This window comes from Urocampus carinirostris, chromosome 1, assembly GCF_059441175.1.
Source record: "Urocampus carinirostris isolate Australia breed hairy pipefish chromosome 1, RoL_Ucar_1.0, whole genome shotgun sequence".
Lineage (NCBI taxonomy): Eukaryota > Metazoa > Chordata > Actinopteri > Syngnathiformes > Syngnathidae > Urocampus > Urocampus carinirostris.
In genome coordinates, this window is record NC_142349.1 from 21,690,977 (window position 1) to 21,709,074 (window position 18,098).

The 18,098-nt window shown below is 40.3% G+C and overlaps 1 protein-coding gene across 4 annotated transcripts in view; it reads right to left on the reverse strand.

The window, feature by feature from the left end:
• Nucleotides 1–3,819: 3,819 nt before the first annotated feature.
• Nucleotides 3,820–18,098, reverse strand: part of dock6 (dedicator of cytokinesis 6) — a 39,373-nt gene continuing 25,094 nt past the window's right edge. For 3 of the 4 annotated variants that reach the window (XM_088330034.1, XM_088330028.1, XM_088330014.1), the window contains 27 exons: nt 17,728–17,814; nt 17,449–17,544; nt 17,234–17,374; nt 17,035–17,148; nt 16,784–16,954; nt 15,790–15,929; nt 15,545–15,714; nt 15,296–15,441; nt 15,011–15,193; nt 14,801–14,927; nt 14,629–14,713; nt 13,829–13,925; nt 13,625–13,759; nt 13,367–13,519; nt 12,767–12,925; nt 12,587–12,687; nt 12,332–12,524; nt 12,106–12,249; nt 11,848–11,979; nt 11,752–11,766; nt 11,360–11,485; nt 11,193–11,282; nt 10,668–10,904; nt 9,992–10,135; nt 9,700–9,806; nt 7,532–7,705; nt 3,820–4,804 (listed from right to left, as the gene is read on the reverse strand). In XM_088330034.1, the coding sequence (XP_088186160.1) occupies nt 4,762–4,804; nt 7,532–7,705; nt 9,700–9,806; nt 9,992–10,135; nt 10,668–10,904; nt 11,193–11,282; nt 11,360–11,485; nt 11,752–11,766; nt 11,848–11,979; nt 12,106–12,249; nt 12,332–12,524; nt 12,587–12,687; nt 12,767–12,925; nt 13,367–13,519; nt 13,625–13,759; nt 13,829–13,925; nt 14,629–14,713; nt 14,801–14,927; nt 15,011–15,193; nt 15,296–15,441; nt 15,545–15,714; nt 15,790–15,929; nt 16,784–16,954; nt 17,035–17,148; nt 17,234–17,374; nt 17,449–17,544; nt 17,728–17,814 (3,510 nt within the window). In that variant the 3' untranslated portion in view covers nt 3,820–4,761. The remainder of the gene's footprint in view (nt 4,805–7,531; nt 7,706–9,699; nt 9,807–9,991; nt 10,136–10,667; nt 10,905–11,192; nt 11,283–11,359; nt 11,486–11,751; nt 11,767–11,847; nt 11,980–12,105; nt 12,250–12,331; nt 12,525–12,586; nt 12,688–12,766; nt 12,926–13,366; nt 13,520–13,624; nt 13,760–13,828; nt 13,926–14,628; nt 14,714–14,800; nt 14,928–15,010; nt 15,194–15,295; nt 15,442–15,544; nt 15,715–15,789; nt 15,930–16,783; nt 16,955–17,034; nt 17,149–17,233; nt 17,375–17,448; nt 17,545–17,727; nt 17,815–18,098) is intronic. The other variant, XM_088330020.1, reaches the window with a different exon arrangement.

Below are 18,098 nucleotides of genomic sequence, written 5' to 3' on the forward strand. Positions count from 1 at the left end.
TATAGGTGAGCCGACTTTACTTCCTCAGAAGGCTGGCGTCCTTCAAAATCTGCAAAAAGCTCCTACAAATGTTCTATGAGACAGTAGTGGCAAGCGCCCTCTTCTATGCGGCAGCGTGTTGGGGAGGCAGCGTCAAGAAGAAGGATGCCTCTCGTCTCAATAAACTGGCTAGGAAAGCGAGCTCTGTTGTGGGCAAAGAGCTGGACAGCCTAACAACAGTAGCTGAGAGACGGGCACTGAAAAAGCTGCGGTCAATCATGGACAAATAATTTTTTACGCCTTAACCCAGAAAAAACTGAAATGTTGATTATTGGTCCAGCTCACTGTCGTCATTTGTTTTCAAACATTACCCTGAACCTAGACAAATGTAATATCACCCATAGTGACTCGGTCAAAAATCTAGGTGTTATATTTGATCCTAATCTGTCGTTTCAGTTACATGTGAAAAATATTACTAGAATAGCTTTCTACCACCTCCGTAATATTGCGAAGATTCGTTCAATGCTGTCCCAATCAGATGCAGAGATTTTAATTCATGCGTTTATTACTTCTCGGCTGGATTACTGTAATGTATTGCTTTCTGGTCTCCCGATGTCTAGCATTAAAAGTTTGCAGCTGGTTCAGAATGCGGCAGCTAGACTTTTGACTAAGACTAAAAAGTTTGAGCATATTACACCTGTATTGGCCAACTTGCACTGGCTCCCAGTCCACTTAAGATGTGACTTTAAGGTTCTCTTATTAACATATAAATGTTTGCATGGGCTTGCACCCTCTTATCTCTCTGATTTGATTTCCCCCTATGTTCCTGCACGGAGTCTGCGCTCGGAAAATGCCGGTCTACTTGTGATTCCGAGAGCCAAGAAGTCTGCGGGCTCGAGAGCGTTCTCCATCCGGGCCCCGGTGTTGTGGAATGCCCTGCCTCTGGAGATCTGCAACCTCAACGGAAGTTTTTAAATTGAGGCTTAAGACACACTTCTATTCCAAAGCATATGATTGATGCCCACCTCGTATTCTGTTTTGTCCTGTCTTTTTCTGAGGCCTGCCTGGCTGATACGAAGGAGAAGGATGATTTGGGATGGGTCAGCGGACCGGGGTCTGACCTGCAGCATGTCAACCCCTGCATTTACCAGCTGGCGTCGTCGTTGATGTCATGCTCTTTCCGGACATTTTCAACATCTTACCTAGTGTTTACTATTCTGTGTACAGTAATGCTAATTGTAATTCACCCTGTTCAATCCTGGAAGGGGGATTACCACATGTGAGGTCCTTTCTCAAGGTTTCTCTTTTCTCCTCACACTGAGGTTTTTGAGTTTTTCCTTGCCCGCATGCTGGTTTGCTAGTTTAAGATCAGGTAATTGTGTAATTTTGTAACTGTAATCCTGTGCAGTCCTTTGAGACATTTTTGTGATTAAGGGCTATATAAATAAATTTGACTTGACTTGACAATCCATCGCATCCACTACACAGCATTATCTCCAGTAAGAAGAGCAGTTTCAGCGACAGACTGCTGTCACTGTCTTGTACTACGGACAGACTGAAGAGATCTTTTCTTCCTCATGCCATGAGGCTCTTTAACTCTACCCGGCAGAGTAAAAGCCCACAGTAAACCACACCACCTACATTGCATATTACCGAATCTTATTGCAATATGTATTCTGTGTAGCACTATTTAGTTATTCTATATAACACGCCGAGTCATACCTAAGACTTATAACATTGGTAAAATGGCGGCGCCCTCTGTTGGCTGCGGCTGCTTCGGCTCGCTACAACGGGTCAGGTGTATCGACATTTCGTTCTGTGTACATTGTTACAAAGAATGACAATACAAAGGAAATTATTATTATTATTATTATTACAGTGGGCATTTGCACGTCACACTGGGTATTTGTATATTGTATTCTTTTTGCTTTATTATTGTATTGTTCTCAGCTCAGGGATGCTGCTGGAAATGTGAATTTCCCTTCGAGGATGAATAAAGTATCTATCTATCTATCTGTTATTCATATGCTATAGAAGTGTGTTTAGGCCTGGATTTAAACAGTTCCACTGAGGTTGCAGATCGAATCTCAGGGGGAAGAGCATTCCACAGCACTGGGGCTCGAATGGAGAACGCTCTCGGACCTGCGGATCTCTTCTTGGCTCTTGGGATCTCTAGCAGACCAGCCATTTCAGAGCTCCGGACTGGAACATAGGGGGAAATTAAATCTGAAAGATATGAGGGAGCAAATAGACATTCACAGCCGGATGTGTCCATTTAGAAGTGTGGTGCAGAATTTAAAGCATTACTCGCATCGAAAGAGTGAGGATTGTGACTGGGTTTAGGTTCAAAAGGCGGCTAGACAGTGATGGCACTGAGGGGAGACGGACCGCGGATTGAGGAAGGGTATGGTTGCTATTTGGTTCGGGGAAGAGATGGGCCAGCCTGAGGTGACTCATGAGCCCCCTTCTGTAACACTCCGGGTGATGGACGAGTAGGACGCGGAAATATACTCGGAAGTTTAGAAAGTTTAGCTCCTTCATTTTTTTTTCCCCAGACCAGAACGACAATGAATGCAAAACGAAAAAAATATTGATAGCTCCCATTTGAGTTTGAACAAATGGGTGAGTTGGTCCAGGTGTAAAACTGCATTCACTCAATTGTTAACAGGGTTCCTACAGCTTAAGGCAAACTGAAATCAAGACTTTTTAGTACTTTTTAATGCCCTTTGAAATAAAATTTAAGACCAAGTTGAGTAGAAAACCACAACTGAAACAAAAAAAAAATATATTTCTTGCACACAATACTTCGCGCCTCATAGACATTAAACACAATTATAGTCACGCAATGTTGCCAAAAAAGTAAATCAGTGAATTATTAACAGACCAATGATAAATGTTAATAAATGCTTTTAGCTCAACCGAATATAAATGTTATTAAAGTGTTCACATTTTTAAGAAAATTGAATTTCAAGACATTTTAATGCCAATTAAGGCCCTGTTTTAAGAATGATGAATTCAATGCCTTTTAATTAAGACTTTTTAAGTAACCGCTGGAGCCCAGTCAGAGGAGATCTTCCGATGTATGCACCACACAAAAAGGTGGCTTTTAAAATTAAATAAAACAAATCTAAAAATGAACAACGCACACTTGGTAAAATATTGTCAGAAGGACTTGTAATGTAAGCATGGAATGTCAAGTCAAGTCACATTTATTTATATAGCCCTTAATCACAAACATGTCTCAAAGGACTGCACAGGATTACAATTACACAATTACCTGATCTTAAACCAATGTAGCTGACTTATCAAATAACAGTGCCATTGTTTCGCAGTGTCTCCATTTCGCACAAAAAAAAAGTAAATAAGACTTTTTATCATAGGTGTTAAAACTGGTTGAAGCAAAGGGATTGGAAATAAAATGGAGGTAATAAAAAAAAACACTCCATGGGCCTCCAAATTGCTACTTACAACAAGTAGTTCAGGACACAACTGACTCACATGCTTATATTGTAGCAGGTACATCCTCAGGGTGCAACAGAGAAGTTAGTGTATTATCAGTTGAATTTCAAATACATGCCCCCCCTTTGCATAGTATTTTATGAAAAACTCCCTGCTGCAGTACTAATGGGAAACGCTTGTCCCCCCATGCACTAATTGTTTTACGAGTTTTTCATAACTGTAAAGATACCATTGAATGTGTATAAACATGAGCACGTGTGAACACGCAATAATTGTGGTACATTCCTACTACCTAAGAAAAGATTTTGTGGAAAATATAAAACACCATGTATTAGAAAGCAAATATAAACGGGTTGATACATAAAAAAATGAACTCATCAGTTGTAAGAAAAGTGATTTAATAGAAGGCAGTACTAGAAAAAGATCATGTCAATAAATAAAACAATTGTCCAAGAAGTAAAAACAAAGGGTGTTGGTAAAACAAGTAAAAGCTCTAATGTAGTCAAAACAGTGTTAGTTTACAATAGTGCAAGATAATTGGACAGTAGTATGAACAGTATCATTCTTTACGAGTTCATTCAGAGGATGCTGAAACATTAGAGTGCTTCTTGAAAGGATGCTTGGAGCTGCTTAAAGTCACTGTTAGTACATAAATGTTGAGACAGTGCAGTGTGTTTCATAGCTTTGGGTCTGACTTTGGACATCATTAAGTTGAGTGAGTGTTGAACTGGGGCCCACAGCCCAGCTACAATTCCATCCCTGCAACAGGACTGGGGACAGTGGAATGTCAGTTATTTGGTGTGTTGACTGCACTAGAAAACTCCCTCGGAGGTTTTAATTGAATGTCTTTGGCCACCTGAAGTGCTCTGTCAAAATGGCTCATCAAGGCACCAAATCAAAGAGAGTCAAATAAAAGAGTCCAAAAGTCAAACCAACCTAACTCGTTTGGAGTCCAAACACTAGTCTAAATTTAAAGATTAGATTGGTTTTGTTCAGACATTGTCTGAAGTGTAACGCTACACATCATGTTGATGCGTGAGAACGGTGCTGCAGTCGCTCAGGGCCTCTCTAAAAAATGATGTTTGCAGTGCAGATAACCTCCCAGTATAAACAGCTGAGGTGTGAGAGTGGAGGGAAGGGAGAGGGGGAGGATAGGAGTAATGTATGCGAATCAGTGTGGTATGATAATGATGTGTGTGTGTGTGTGTGTGGGACGATATGGCATGACAGGGTGCCAGTGTTTGTAGTAAAATATCGCAGATCGTGCCAGTGACAGTGGCTGTCGGCAGAATAGGGAAGTTGGTAAAGACGTCAGGTTTGGCGTCACCCTTCGACTCTTCGGAGGCTGGAGCGACTGTAGGAGTTTCTGAAAGAGAGCAGGGAGAATGGAGAATTTATTTCACCAAAACTGCCACGTGTCAAACTTGTGGCCTGTGGGCAAAATGTGACCTGCCAAATCATTTTATGTGCCCGAAGCACAAGAGAAAATTTAGCTGCATCGCGTCACAAATCGACTTGCAGTTCTAAAAACAGGGTTTGTACACCTTTTGATATGGCCAAAAAATATTGAGGGGAAAAAAACCCTCAATGATCGTTATATAATAAAATTCTACATTCCTGAATCACAATTTCATTGTGAGCCTTCGAAAAGACACTTTTTGTGCCATTAATTTACTAGTCTGTCCCCATCAGAATGTTTTTTTCTACTGTGTGGCCCCCAAGGTAAAATAAGTTTGAGATCCCTAAGATCTCAAACTACTTCTTCTTTTGTATTTTAACCACAAATTTTAAGAAAACAGGTTTGCAGACTTAAAGTACAACCATTATTTAAAGGAGCAGTACGGAGTTTAGAACTTTTTCACTTGCAGCTGCCACCTTTGGCACCCTGCTAACTAGAAAATATTTAACTTTCAACGTTTTTAATGACACCTCAAACGATGGACCCAACGTTCAACTATAGATGGCTCAATGTTAATTAAGCCCCCCAGAAAAAGCCTCCATTACCCACATCACATTGGCCGCTGACAGGGCATACACAGCATGGTACCTGTAAAGCTAAAGCTGGACTAATCAGTCCCAGATTGTAAACAATTCACACCAAGTGTGAGACTCCAAACAGGACTTCATATCATCTGCCTGTAAGGACACATGTGCTTTGGGAGTTGCTGCTGTTTTGGTTAGTAATGAAGTTCAAATAGGTCCAGCAGTTAACACGTGTGTGTGGGCAAGTGGTCTTTTCCTCCTGGGGTCAGAGTGAATTTTATCAAAAACATTGTCTTCCAAGCAGCCATGGCATCAGTCAAGATGAAATAAATTGAGGAGGTTCTCAGTATGTGAACATTGTCAGAAGGACTTGTGATGTAAGCATGGAATGTAGTGTTTACTATGTTTGTGTACTGTAATGCTAAATATAATTCACCCTGGTCATCCTGAAAGGGGATTACCACTTGTGAGGTCCCTTCTCAAGGTTTCTCTTATTCCTCACGCTGAGGTTTTGAGTTGTTCCTTGCCCGCATGTTGGTTTAAGATCAGGTAATTGTGTAATTGTAATCCTGTGCAGTCCTTTGAGACATTTTTGTGATTAAGGGCTATATAAATAAATGTGACTCGACTTGACTTGTAGAGAGCATGCTGACTTAAAGTCGTAAACTAAAAACAGTGCAAATTCTTTAGCACCTGTACTCAAATTTGGTTCAGCAGTTACTGCCTTAATGTCTGCATATGAACGATACTTTATGTCAATGGTCCCCTAAACAACACATCCAAATTTGTTCGCTCCCCTGAACAATACCAGAGAGCAGTTTGACACACTTTTATTTTATTTTTACACAAAAAAGGACCCAAAGACTGGATGTGTGTTTTTGGTTGCAACAGGATTCAAACCCAGGTCCCAGAGGTGAGCATACAAAACTCATGTCATTTGGTTTTATCTCATTATTACACTATCTTTAGTCACGGTAACAGAGACCAATGTTAAATTCCATTATGCATTTCACATGTTACAATGATATTAAATTTGTCGCAGTACTTAGAATAAATAGCATAGCATAGCATAGTCATTTACATTTGTCTCTGGTACAGAGACTAAAAATAGTGTGATAATAAAATAAAATCTATTGCCTTTTTGCAAGTCATCTATGCTACTGGGGGTCCAGTGCCCTGACAATTTAAGAAACTTGGACCCGTGCAGAAGACAATAGAAAGTTTATCTTAAATGTAACTTTTTTCTGTAAAGAACCCACATAGCAAAATGTGTTTATTTCATAAATATTGTTATTTTCCTACTTTTGTTCTGTGAATAATCCAGAGGGCTATTTGGTTATTATTTATTTTGCATAAATAGTGTTAATATTTATTTTCTGACCTGTGTTCTTTGACGAATCCAGAAGGTTATGAGATTGTGGCTTTCTGGAAAACAATATTTTTTACATTTATGCACTCCTGCAATTCTCACAAATTTTCTGTTACAAACTGACCTCAGCACCTCATTACAAAAGGGAAAAGTTATGTGGCCCTCACAGGAAAACATTTTGGTAGCCCTCTGGTTTATGTGACCGGAGGTAGCGGAATGATTTAGTTAATTTAGTTCTGGAATAATAGGAGTAAGAAATAATGATGTCATGACTTTTTGAAATTCCTCCTCCTGTAAAGTATGCTTCCCATTTGGAATAGTATAGAGAAAAAAATACTGTTCATAATGTAAAGGATAGATATAGGGAGAGAGCAGATGTGAATAATTATACAGAAATTAGCAGTTAGGATTAAAAGTGTATCAAATAAAAAAAAAAATGACATTATTCCATTGCAGTAACATGTATTCGATAAAATAAAATTGACTTTGATAACATAGTATAAACTTGAAGTTTAGTCCTGTTTCAGTGTACCATACATCGATAGGGGCGCAATAATAAAAGCGGTTGCATGAAAAGAATCGCCCTCCCTTCAAAAAAACTGCAAAATCCATGTAGAAGAAAAGCTGAAGCTACTCCTCTGACTTTTTTTAATCAGTCATTTTGTTTTGTGTATGATTTTGTGTGAGTGTGTCTGTGGGCAAGCATGACAATGTGTGTGCATGTTTAATGTCTTGTGTTACCGTTGTGTTTGTGTAGCCAAGGCCGGCGCAGTCTTGTAGAGCTGCGGGATTTTGCGGTTGATCAGAGGACTCAGCGCTTCTTTGAGTTTGTTGTAGTTCCTCTCCAGCTCTCTGTGGTACTCCCTCTGATCAGGCCCAATCAGAGCTTTGTTCTTCCTAAGAGCGTCCTCACATCTGCATTCATAGCAAAAAATAAAGGCACTTGTTTGCATCTGAGCATGTGTTTGACTTTAAATGGCAAAGTAACTAATACAATGCAGGACGTTTCTCTCAAATAGGAAGAGTCCAGTGCCAGCCCATTTTTACTTGTTTTTGAAAACCTACATATAATTTAGTTCTTAGCTACATAGGCATAGGACATTTCAAATCAAGGCAGGTCTAGTCATGTTTACTTGTATAGTCTTTAATCACAAAAAGTATCGAAGGGCTGCAGAGATGGCCATGGCACAAATGTGTCTCTTTTAAGAAACCCATATAATAGCCAAAAGTTTATCTAGTTTATCTAGCAGGAGATGCACTGGTCAATTACAAATTAACTTAATAGGACATGATCAAAGGGCCAACTATTTTTTTCATCAAAAACTCTACTAAGGCATTCATTATGGGGGAAAAAAAAGCATTTTTCAAAAGAAAGTTTAAGCGCTTATCTATGATTAGAAAAAAGTATGTTTCTAAATTTTACCAGTAAACAACAGTTGAACATTGTTCATTTTTGTCATCTTTTTAGAAAGAGAAAAGCTTGAAGTGTTACTTATCTATTTCTTTGCTACTCTGGCTCTTTGCTTTGATCCACCTATACTCGCAGTATGAGGCCGCCTATTCACATTAATCGCTGGATACAGGATGCAAGATGCAAGATTAGGTACTGGGGGCTTCCTCAATGTATTGACAAAGATCTGATCAAAGCCACTCCTGCCATGGTGATTTTTCATACTGAAATCACTCCCAGAGGCCCATTTTTATACTCATTATTGTTTTTATTTCTATTTTCTCGTATACATTAAAAAAGGATGATGTTGGTTAAAATTCAGACGAAAGAAAAATATGTTGAATCCATTGTAAACGTTAAAAATCCACTATACGATCTCTTGTTAAAAGTATCTTGGTAAAATGTAAAGATGTACAAATGTATTGTGATATTCTAAAATGTATTTTATGTAAAGTGAAAAGAAAGCTCTTTGATATGCTTTGTTGGCAGTCTTACCAGAGAGAACTGCAATAAGATCAAAGAGATCAAAGCCAGCAGAAAAGCTGATGTTGTGACTCATCCATTTGCAGAAACTGTAATAATAAAAACCTCATCATCCAGTCCAGCGTGAATGTGGATCTTTGATGGGACACGTACACCGCGGTTACATTCATGCGTTTGTTACCTCCCGTCTCGATTACTGTAATGCACTACTCTCTGGTCTCCCGAAGTCTAGAATCAAGTCTCTTCAACTGGTACAAAATGCCGCAGCGAGGCTTTTAACTAGGACAAAAAAGTACGATCACATAACACCGATTTTGGCTAACCTGCATTAGCTCCCAGTTAGCCTTAGATGTGATTTCAAGGTTCTCTTAGTATTATACAAAATCATACATGGACTTGCTCCCTCTTATCTTTCAGATCTGATTTGCCCCTATGTCCCGGTACGAAGCCTACGATCTGAGAGTTCCGGTCTTCTGGTGATCCCAAGAGCAAAGAAATGTTCTGCTGGTTCGAGAGCGTTCTCCATCCGGGCACCGGTGCTGTGGAATGCTCTTCCCCCTGAGATCCGATCTGCAACCTCAGTGGAAATGTTTAAATCTAAGCTTAAAACTCACTTCTACTCTATAGCATATGAATAACCTACTCTTCTCGTTGGCTGAAAAATAGTCTGTGTAATATAGTGTAATAATCTGTGAAGCCCTTTGAGACTCTTCGTTATTTAGGGCTATACAAATAAAAATGACTTGACTTGATACTTACTGATGAGCTCCGCCACACCTTTTATAATAATTTTTTAAAACAAAACAAGAACAAATAGATTTTAAAGGTTGGGCACTCAGGGAACAATGCTTCGGAAAACGTATGGCACTGAATGAGTTAAATGTTGATTTTGGTGTCTAACCGTGAATAACAAATCAACTAATATGCATATTATGGCACTGAACTAGTTAAAAAGTGACAAGGAGTGTGCTATCACCTTTTGGCGAAATCTTTAAAGCATAGGCGCAATTTGTTGTGATGGCGAAAAAGCTTGGGGTCATCAGGGATGTCGGTGAGAAAGACCTGTGCCACTTCAAGGGGGCCCTGTGAAAAGGAGGGAGGCAGCGCATGATTACATACGTAGATGCAAAGGAATGCAAAAGTCCTAAGCCAGACATTAACCTCACATGGAGGAGGGAAGGGGGGTTACATTCCGTAGTGATGTAGGCCATTTGACACTTTTACAAACACTAGAGAGTGGCAGGCAAGCACATACTGGAACCATCTACCTGGTTGACGGTGGTGCCCACACAGCCCTGCAGCACCATCTGCAGCATCTTTGGGTCAGCAGGGTCTGTATTGGTGGCAAAGGCAAGCTCCTGCGTTTTTTTCTGCATATCCTCAATAGCAACCTCAATGGGCACCAGGATAATCTTGAAAAAAAAATGTGTTTGCATAACTTACTCTTACTTGCTTGTGAAAAAGTCAAGAAGCATTCAATTTGTTTTGACTATAGAAAGCAATGTAGATTCCCATTTAGGAAAATATTGTGCTTTTAAAATAACTGTCAGTGTTACATTTACACGATGGTGCTTTGTTTTATGGAATGACAAACACAGCAACATACTTTAGATATTTTCTCAACTGTCTTGAATTGCATATGAAGGCGTTCGATTAAGTATTATGTTAGCCAATTCAATGTATAAAAGCACCTCAATGAATAAAAATGGATTGGACACTCTTTTGTGTCTACATCGGGTATATGGCTACAAAGCAATGTTTTCTTATAGCTCAGTCATATTTTTAGTTAGATTTGGGCCTATTATGATTCTTGTTATTGTTATTCTTAGGTTATTAGTGGGCCTAGCCGCGAGACTATAGTCAGAAATTAAACAGGTCCGTGGTACAGAAAAGGTTGCCGACTATTGATCTACAACATGCTTAGGCATAGTAACTGGTACCTACTTCCTCTTTATGAGTGACGTTGACACGTGTCTTGATGTAGGGGAATGCATGTGAAGCTGTCAGAATTGTTTTGCGCTTGTACTGCTCATGCAGGTCTCCGTGAGCACGGCCATCCAGGGTGAAGGGGGTGCAGTACATGAATGTACGCAGGTTGTAGTTCTTGTCAAAGTAGGTGATTCTTTCTTTCAGCTCATAGGTATCAAAGAATGGTTCTACGTAGGTGATCTGAAGATAGGCCTGAATGAAAGACAGCGATGGTTATATCTTTAATAACACGAGTGGGAGTGGGTGTCCACGTGGATATGTGAACGATCCGACCTCCCCCAAAAAAAGTTGCTTCAGTTTCTCACTCTACCCACAACAACCAAGATTCACTTATATGTTACTTGTTTGTTTCCATTTTAAGTTAGTCCAATGTTTGTGAACGGAAACATGCATATTAAGAAGTGTTTGAGAGGGAAATCCTTTTTTCTTTGTTTTTGAAATCTGCATCTCTGAATTAACCCGATTAGCAGCCCATGTTACCTTGTTGGTATCCAGTTTGTTTTTGTCCACCGGATTGGAATCCTTGATTATTTCAATAACCTCATCCCCAAACCTTTCCGAGTAGAATTCCTAAGCACAAAAGAGATTTATTTTTAGCATTAAGGAATATTTCAGGTGATTTGTAAACGATTAATTAAAGGACATGCCTCAAGTCTATGAGAGACCTCTGCCAGCTTAGTAATTGATGGCTCTTTGTAGACAAATTCCTGCTCATCAAGATCACCAAATCGAGAACCATAGAAACCCACTCGAAAGTACGTGCCAAACATTCTCTGAACACTGGAAGAGGTTAAGAGCACAATGAGGCAAACATATTTGGGACGGATCGGATATTCCTAAATTTAACTTAAAAGTAGAATAAACACTGAAAGTATCACACTCACCCATCAAACAATTGTTGAAACAAGATCGAGCAATGACAAGAAAAGAGAAGATGGTTAAGAAAAAATAAGTTGCAGCTGAACAATACGTAACAAAGTCGTCATATTTCTGTTGAAATACACTCGTGAGAAATTTTGTTGACAAATAAAATGCTTACCTCCCACCCTGAACTCTGCAAGAAAATGTAACAAATGAGAACAGACCACAGGAAATTTGAAGTTGACCTTTAATTTTGAATGATGCTGCTACTTACTTGGTTGTAGACCTTGTTAAAGGCATCCTGGAGCTTTCCGTGGACCAAAGCCAATTTTTTGAAGTCTCGGTTGGCTTCATGAATAGGCAAAAGAATCTTGTACACCTCATTTATGGCTTCATACATGGCAGCCTGGATTTAAAGCACAAAAGATCACGGTTGCACACATGCCGACCTTTGGCCGTACTAAGATGGCCATGTGTTGTGATAACACAAAGCCTAGCCAAGCAATCTGTCGATTGAGAATGCTAATCCCACCATGTTAAAAGAGGCAGCTGCTTGCTCCAGTAGGCCCACCAGGCCTGATTCACTGAAGTATTTCCCAGCACAAATTCCCTCCTCCTCTGGTGATAGGACATCATCTGATATGGCTGACTCCTCTAGCACGTTGGAGGAAATACTCTGTGCGTGAATATGTGCGGTTGTTACGACATTAGAACGAGCTTCACTTGGAGATGTCACAAATATATTTCTTAGAACTGACTTGAAACGTGACACAACCAATCGGCAAGTAGCGGCAATCTTCTAACATGTTCAGGTATTCAGCCACCAACGCTGCACTGTGGACAAGACAGTGTGCAGCCTCAGCGTGGTTTCCTCTCTCTGAGTGCTTGCCTGCCATGTTCTGGAGCCACGTAAGCCGCAGATCTGGGGAGTTTTGGTAGCCCTTTGCAATCCTGGGTTGATGGAAACAAATTTACCATAAAACAAAAGATTAGTTGGACCTATCTAGATTTACCTGTACATCAAGTCAATGAGCATTTCAGGATCCTGCTGATGCTCCTTCATTTTGACAGTGTCTGTAAGAATCATGTGCAGGTTGAACACCAGATCTTGAACCTATAAAAATGAGCACAACCAGAGTTATGTTTCAACATATATTAGTTAACGATGCTATTTTTCTTAATTCTTCACATACTTGTTCAGGGAAGGGGGTGTCACGTAGCTCGACATCCTCCTCTGCATAAGTCAATATAGTCTTCAGAGACCGACGCAGATGTTCTTCATTAAAATTCTGTGAGGTTCCCACCAGCGAGGACAGTGACATGGTGACCTGCATCTTTACTCGGGCAAAATTCTGCTCCACAGACAGAAAACACAATCCAGATAAAAGTGCTCTGCATAGAAGTTTGCCGTTTCAGCTTTTTTGCTGACACAAAATCAACTGCATTTATACAGTAATCCCTCGGTTATCGCGGTTAATGGGGACCAAAACCACCCGCGAAAAGTGAAAATCCGCGAAGTAGCGACGCCCCTTCAAAAATGCTAAAAAAAGAACAAAACTTTTTTTAAGCATTTTATTTTATTATTATTATTTTTTTAGACCTGCGAAGCTCTGAACCCGCGAACGTGGAACCACGAAGTAGCAAAGCCCCTTCAAAAATGCTAATAAATAAATAAATAAATAAATACATTTTTTAAAAATTAATGATTTTATTTTATTATTATTTTTTAGACCCGCGAAGCTCTGAACCCGCGAACGTGGAACCGCAAAGTAGCGAGGTCCCACTGTACTTACATTTCCTATTTCAAAGTTTTGCCTCATGAGCAGGTAAAGCGAGGCAGAAGCATGACTCCTCACAGGTGCAATGCTGCTGCTGCAGTGACGCAGTAGGCGAAGGCACAGGTCCGCACAAAGCTCGGTATCTTCTTCAAACAGCATCTCTGGAAACTTAAAATAACCCAACCCTCATTTAAATATAATGTATTATTTAATAGTTTTAAAAATGGATTAAGCTTAATTCAGTCAAGGATTGCTGGAAATGTTCTCAAAAACCTTAAAGACAAGAGCTCTCTGCGTGGTGAAACAGTGCTGCAGGAAGAGGGCACTCTGGTTGCCCGCCATGCTGTGAAGAAGAACTCGAAGCACACTACCCAAAACACTTTCCTTTAGCTCTGATGCCACCACAGTCTTTAAAAGAAAGTGTTATTTATAATCACAATCATATATAAAATTTAAGACAGCAAAAGAGCAATTCACCTTGACTACTATCTCCAGTGTATCCAGGACTACCAGAGACGCCTCTGTAGAAAGATTTCCATCCACAACAGACTCCTGCTCCACCTCTGCTTTAGTCCTGGTTTGAGATATAGTTACACTTGATTCACTTAAATGTATACAGAGATTTGAGGTAAAATCTTAGGCCCGAGCCCAGCCTGAAATCCGGGATTTGGCGGAGTCGGCCAAAAGCACCCTCCTCCTACCGAGTCCTCACAAATAAAATATAAACATCTGGGTTTGCTTAGGGCTTGGTTTCTCAAATCACAGTAATTTGTCGGGATAGAGTGGGCCCGAGCTTTAATACCCGATCCAGGGTCAAGCTGGAATTTTTTAAGCCCCATCTTACCTCTCCAAGAGATTGTGATAGAAAGCTGCTGTGAATATCAGAAAGTTTGTGCAACTCCATAAAAACACAAGAAAAGGTCATTAAATTATTTAAATCAAGAATACCATAAAATATAGTCTCACAAAGTTGTAAAAGGCAACTTTAAATGGTTATTGGAAATTGGATGATTGGTTTATGCATAACGGAGCTTTTTTTTCCCCCAAAAAAAACCTAATGTGACTAAAACGGCATAATACAGGCAATATTCTGTTTCCAGTCGGATAATGCCTCAATGTAAATGTATGCAATATGGCACTTTGCATGCTTTGGGGTTTCACCTAAAACAGTAAATGCATGTGTTTTTTAATGGGTAATTGGAAATTAGTTATTTTTTAAATTCATAAACACGAATCATGAATAGGAAGATGCTTACTCTAATTTGTCATGAACGTACTTGTCAATTCTGTCCGTGTTTTGTTTCCAGTGAGTGATGTTCTTTCTCCACCTGACATTCTCCTGGCTTCCGTAGGGACTTCTCTCTAGACATGCCATACATTCCAATTTTCGAAAACTCCCTTCGCAAACACATTTGCATATTCTGCTGCACTTGCATGCATTTTTTTTACCTCTGCAACGGCGCACCATCTCCTGACGAGCACCGATTGTTCCAAGAATGGCCTCTTCTAGACGGGCCTTCATGTCCTGAGACTTCTTAAAAGTCAAGCTGTTGATCCTCTCCAGTGCTTTCTTACCCTAAAAACACATGTCATCAGGGATATTAGTCATACAGATGTCCTGACATGAGATATCACTCATTCTAGTCTCCCTTTTGTTACCTTGTATTCAAAGCAGGAGATACAGAGATGCAGCAGATCCAAAAGTCGGTTTATTTGCTGTACTGACAAATCTGATATCCAGCGCTCCAGAAGAATTGCGTCTGCGTTCTTTAGAACCCAAAGGAAGCACACCAGCAGAGTTCGGCTGCACTCTGCAGAAAGAGAGCTTCCCTGGCGTGCAGCCTGATAAGGACCCACACAATAATAACCAAATTTTAGGTAAAGATGTTAACAAAGAGGCAAGCAAGAAGAATATATTAGCAACTGTGTTTCGTCTAGTCTTACCACAGTGGGAATTGCAAATGGGTGAACTTTGGCATGCGGCAAAGGGGAGCCAGCAATCGCCATAGCAACAGACTGACTGATAGTGCTGCTTCCGTCTAGGTCAGCATTGTCGGCGTGGGCATGTCGAACTCGAGACTGCGTGGAGTCTGCAAAGATATAAAAGAGATGCTCTCTCAGGTGCCGTCGTGCCGACAATAAAGCTTGTGAATCATGAGGAGGTGGACAGATCTACAAAAAGGTATTGCTGACCCGTGAAGTCGTGAAGCTGATACAGAGCCTCCGTGACAATGGGAAGGAGGGGCAAGTAGAGCTGAGCAATATGAGCTCGGACTTGAGCATCACTGTAGCGTGGATCAGAATCGTGGCTACACAGCAGGGAGTGTACAGCACTGATAGCTTTTTTATGAAGAAAAAAAACTCTGAAAGAGTTAAAAAGGGTTTATGAGCCAAAATTAGATAATACTACACAGGTGAGGCAGAACATCAGAGATTACCCTTCTCCATCAGGATCAAGGATAAGTGCCAGCTCAGTGAGGAGAAGGCCAGATAAAAAGTGCTGCTGCCGAAATGGGACCGAAAGCTCAAACATTGTCGCCACACCTTGGTCTTGTGCCATACTGGAAAATGCTGAACTCTGCACATACAAACAGTAAGGCGCGAATGCGAGAAGAGCAAATGAGATTTATTATCCTAACTATCAAACAAAAGTTAGTTATTTGGTATAAACATTTGAAGGTCCAAAACAACATCTGCAATACCACAAAATATTTCAATAGGAAGCACAGTATTGCTTAGAGGTAGGGGGTTTATATCTTCTACCAAAATTTGGCGCAGATTGTGTTTACTGGCTACCAAAAACAGGTGCTGTAAATTGATGCATGGGTAACATTTAATGGTAGGCAATTCTAACGGCATATAGCTATAAGCAGCATTTTATTGAAATACAGTGGAACCTCGGTTCTCGACCATAATCCGTTCCAGAACCCTATTCGAACACCGATTTGTTCAATCACCGAAATCATTTTTCCCATTAAAAACAATGTAAATCGTTTTAATCCGTTCCAACACCCTGAATGTTTACCATGAACGTTTAACGTAAACATGAAGCTAACCCAGGCTAATCGTACGTTCGCGTTATCGTAGTCTTCCGTACGAATGATTACGCTAACATGAACGTGTAAAAATAAAAAAATCAGGTCGTTTACAAGTCCTTTAGCACCCGGGTCTCCACAACAAGTTGTGAGCGGTTCATTGGAAAAGGGGCTCCGTTCCAACACCCTGAATTTTGGGCTCAGTTCCAACACCCTGAATATTTACCTGAATGTTCAACGGAAACATAAATGTAACCAAGGCTAATCGTACGTTCGCGTCATCGTAATCTTCCGTACGAAAGATTACGCTAACATGAACGTAGCGGTCTCAAAACATTAACTTTTGTCAAGGCATATTTGATCTTACATTAGTTGTGCGTGTACCTTACTTACATACCTGTGAGGTGGTGGAAGATGTTGAGGGGGAAGGTGATGCTGGAGGGCTTAGAGTGGAACAGGGTAGGTTTAGAATGACGTAGTGCTCATGACTGCAAATGATCCGCATGAAGTCCATTCGCAGACCGCTGAGAGTGCTCGGGTTTGAAGTCATGTGGAACTTGTTGGCAATCTGAAACACAAAGTTGTTTGAAAAGCAATATGTTTAAAGGTTCCTTGAATACAAGGACATAGAGACATTTGGAAGGTTACTTGTTTGTAGTAGGTGCGAATGAGGTTGAATACAAAGCCTCTGTCCGTAAGAGACAGCAGATCATTGAGAAAGAAGGCCAGACTACTATTTAACCTTTCCACAAGCTCAACATCCTAGGTGTGAAAAAAGAAAAGAACAAACAGGACTTAAAGATAAAAACAAAATGTAATGATTATAAAACATCACTTTGCTATATACCTTGTCGTATCTGCTTGCAATGTCTGCACTTATGGCACAAACTAGCGCAGCAATGTCGTCCACAAAACGGTCTGGGAAGCGCTGACGTCTGCTAACGTCTAATTTGGAAGTGAGGAACAGGTGTTGGGCCATACTTTTTGTCTGTAAACAACAGCAGCTTAGTAATTTGTAATTTTTTACACTCTTAAAAGAACAAATTTTAAGTGTTTGCCAACCATTAGCTGGAAAAAGAACCAGGACTGCTGCAGTGCTGCTTCCCTAACATTGCTAGTGCTGACAACCCACTGCAGGGCCAGCTCTTCATGGAGCAACTGAACATAGATAGAGAATATGTTAGATTTTATAAGGTGAAACTTGATGAGCTGGATAGCATGCTCTCAACTAAAGAAAATCCTGAATGAGGAAGAACAGCCACGTGAGAATTATAATGAGGTTTGCTAATCACACAAAGAGTTGATGAAAAACAAAGAATTGATGAATCACTTGTGTTTTACCTTTTTTGTCATTTGCCTCGGAGGGGCCGAAAATGAGGCCACGCTTTCCAGAAAGGCTGACATGCGATTGATGCTGTTGTCATTTGTCTAACTCGGCGTGATGGTGAGGTGACACACAAATATGGATATACACACAAACACAGATGAGGACACAGTGGATGTGAAAAATGTAACTACATGAGTGACTTGCAAGAACGCAAAAGGCAGAATGTTGAATGAGAGAAACAATAAGCAAGGCAAGTGGGATGCAGCATGCAGAATGAGAAACAACCTGTCGAACAAAGAAATAGGAAAACTATTGAGAAGTAATCCACCAGATGAAGGGCTGCATGAAAACTCTGAATAAGACCACTTGTTTGTTCAGTCAAGCT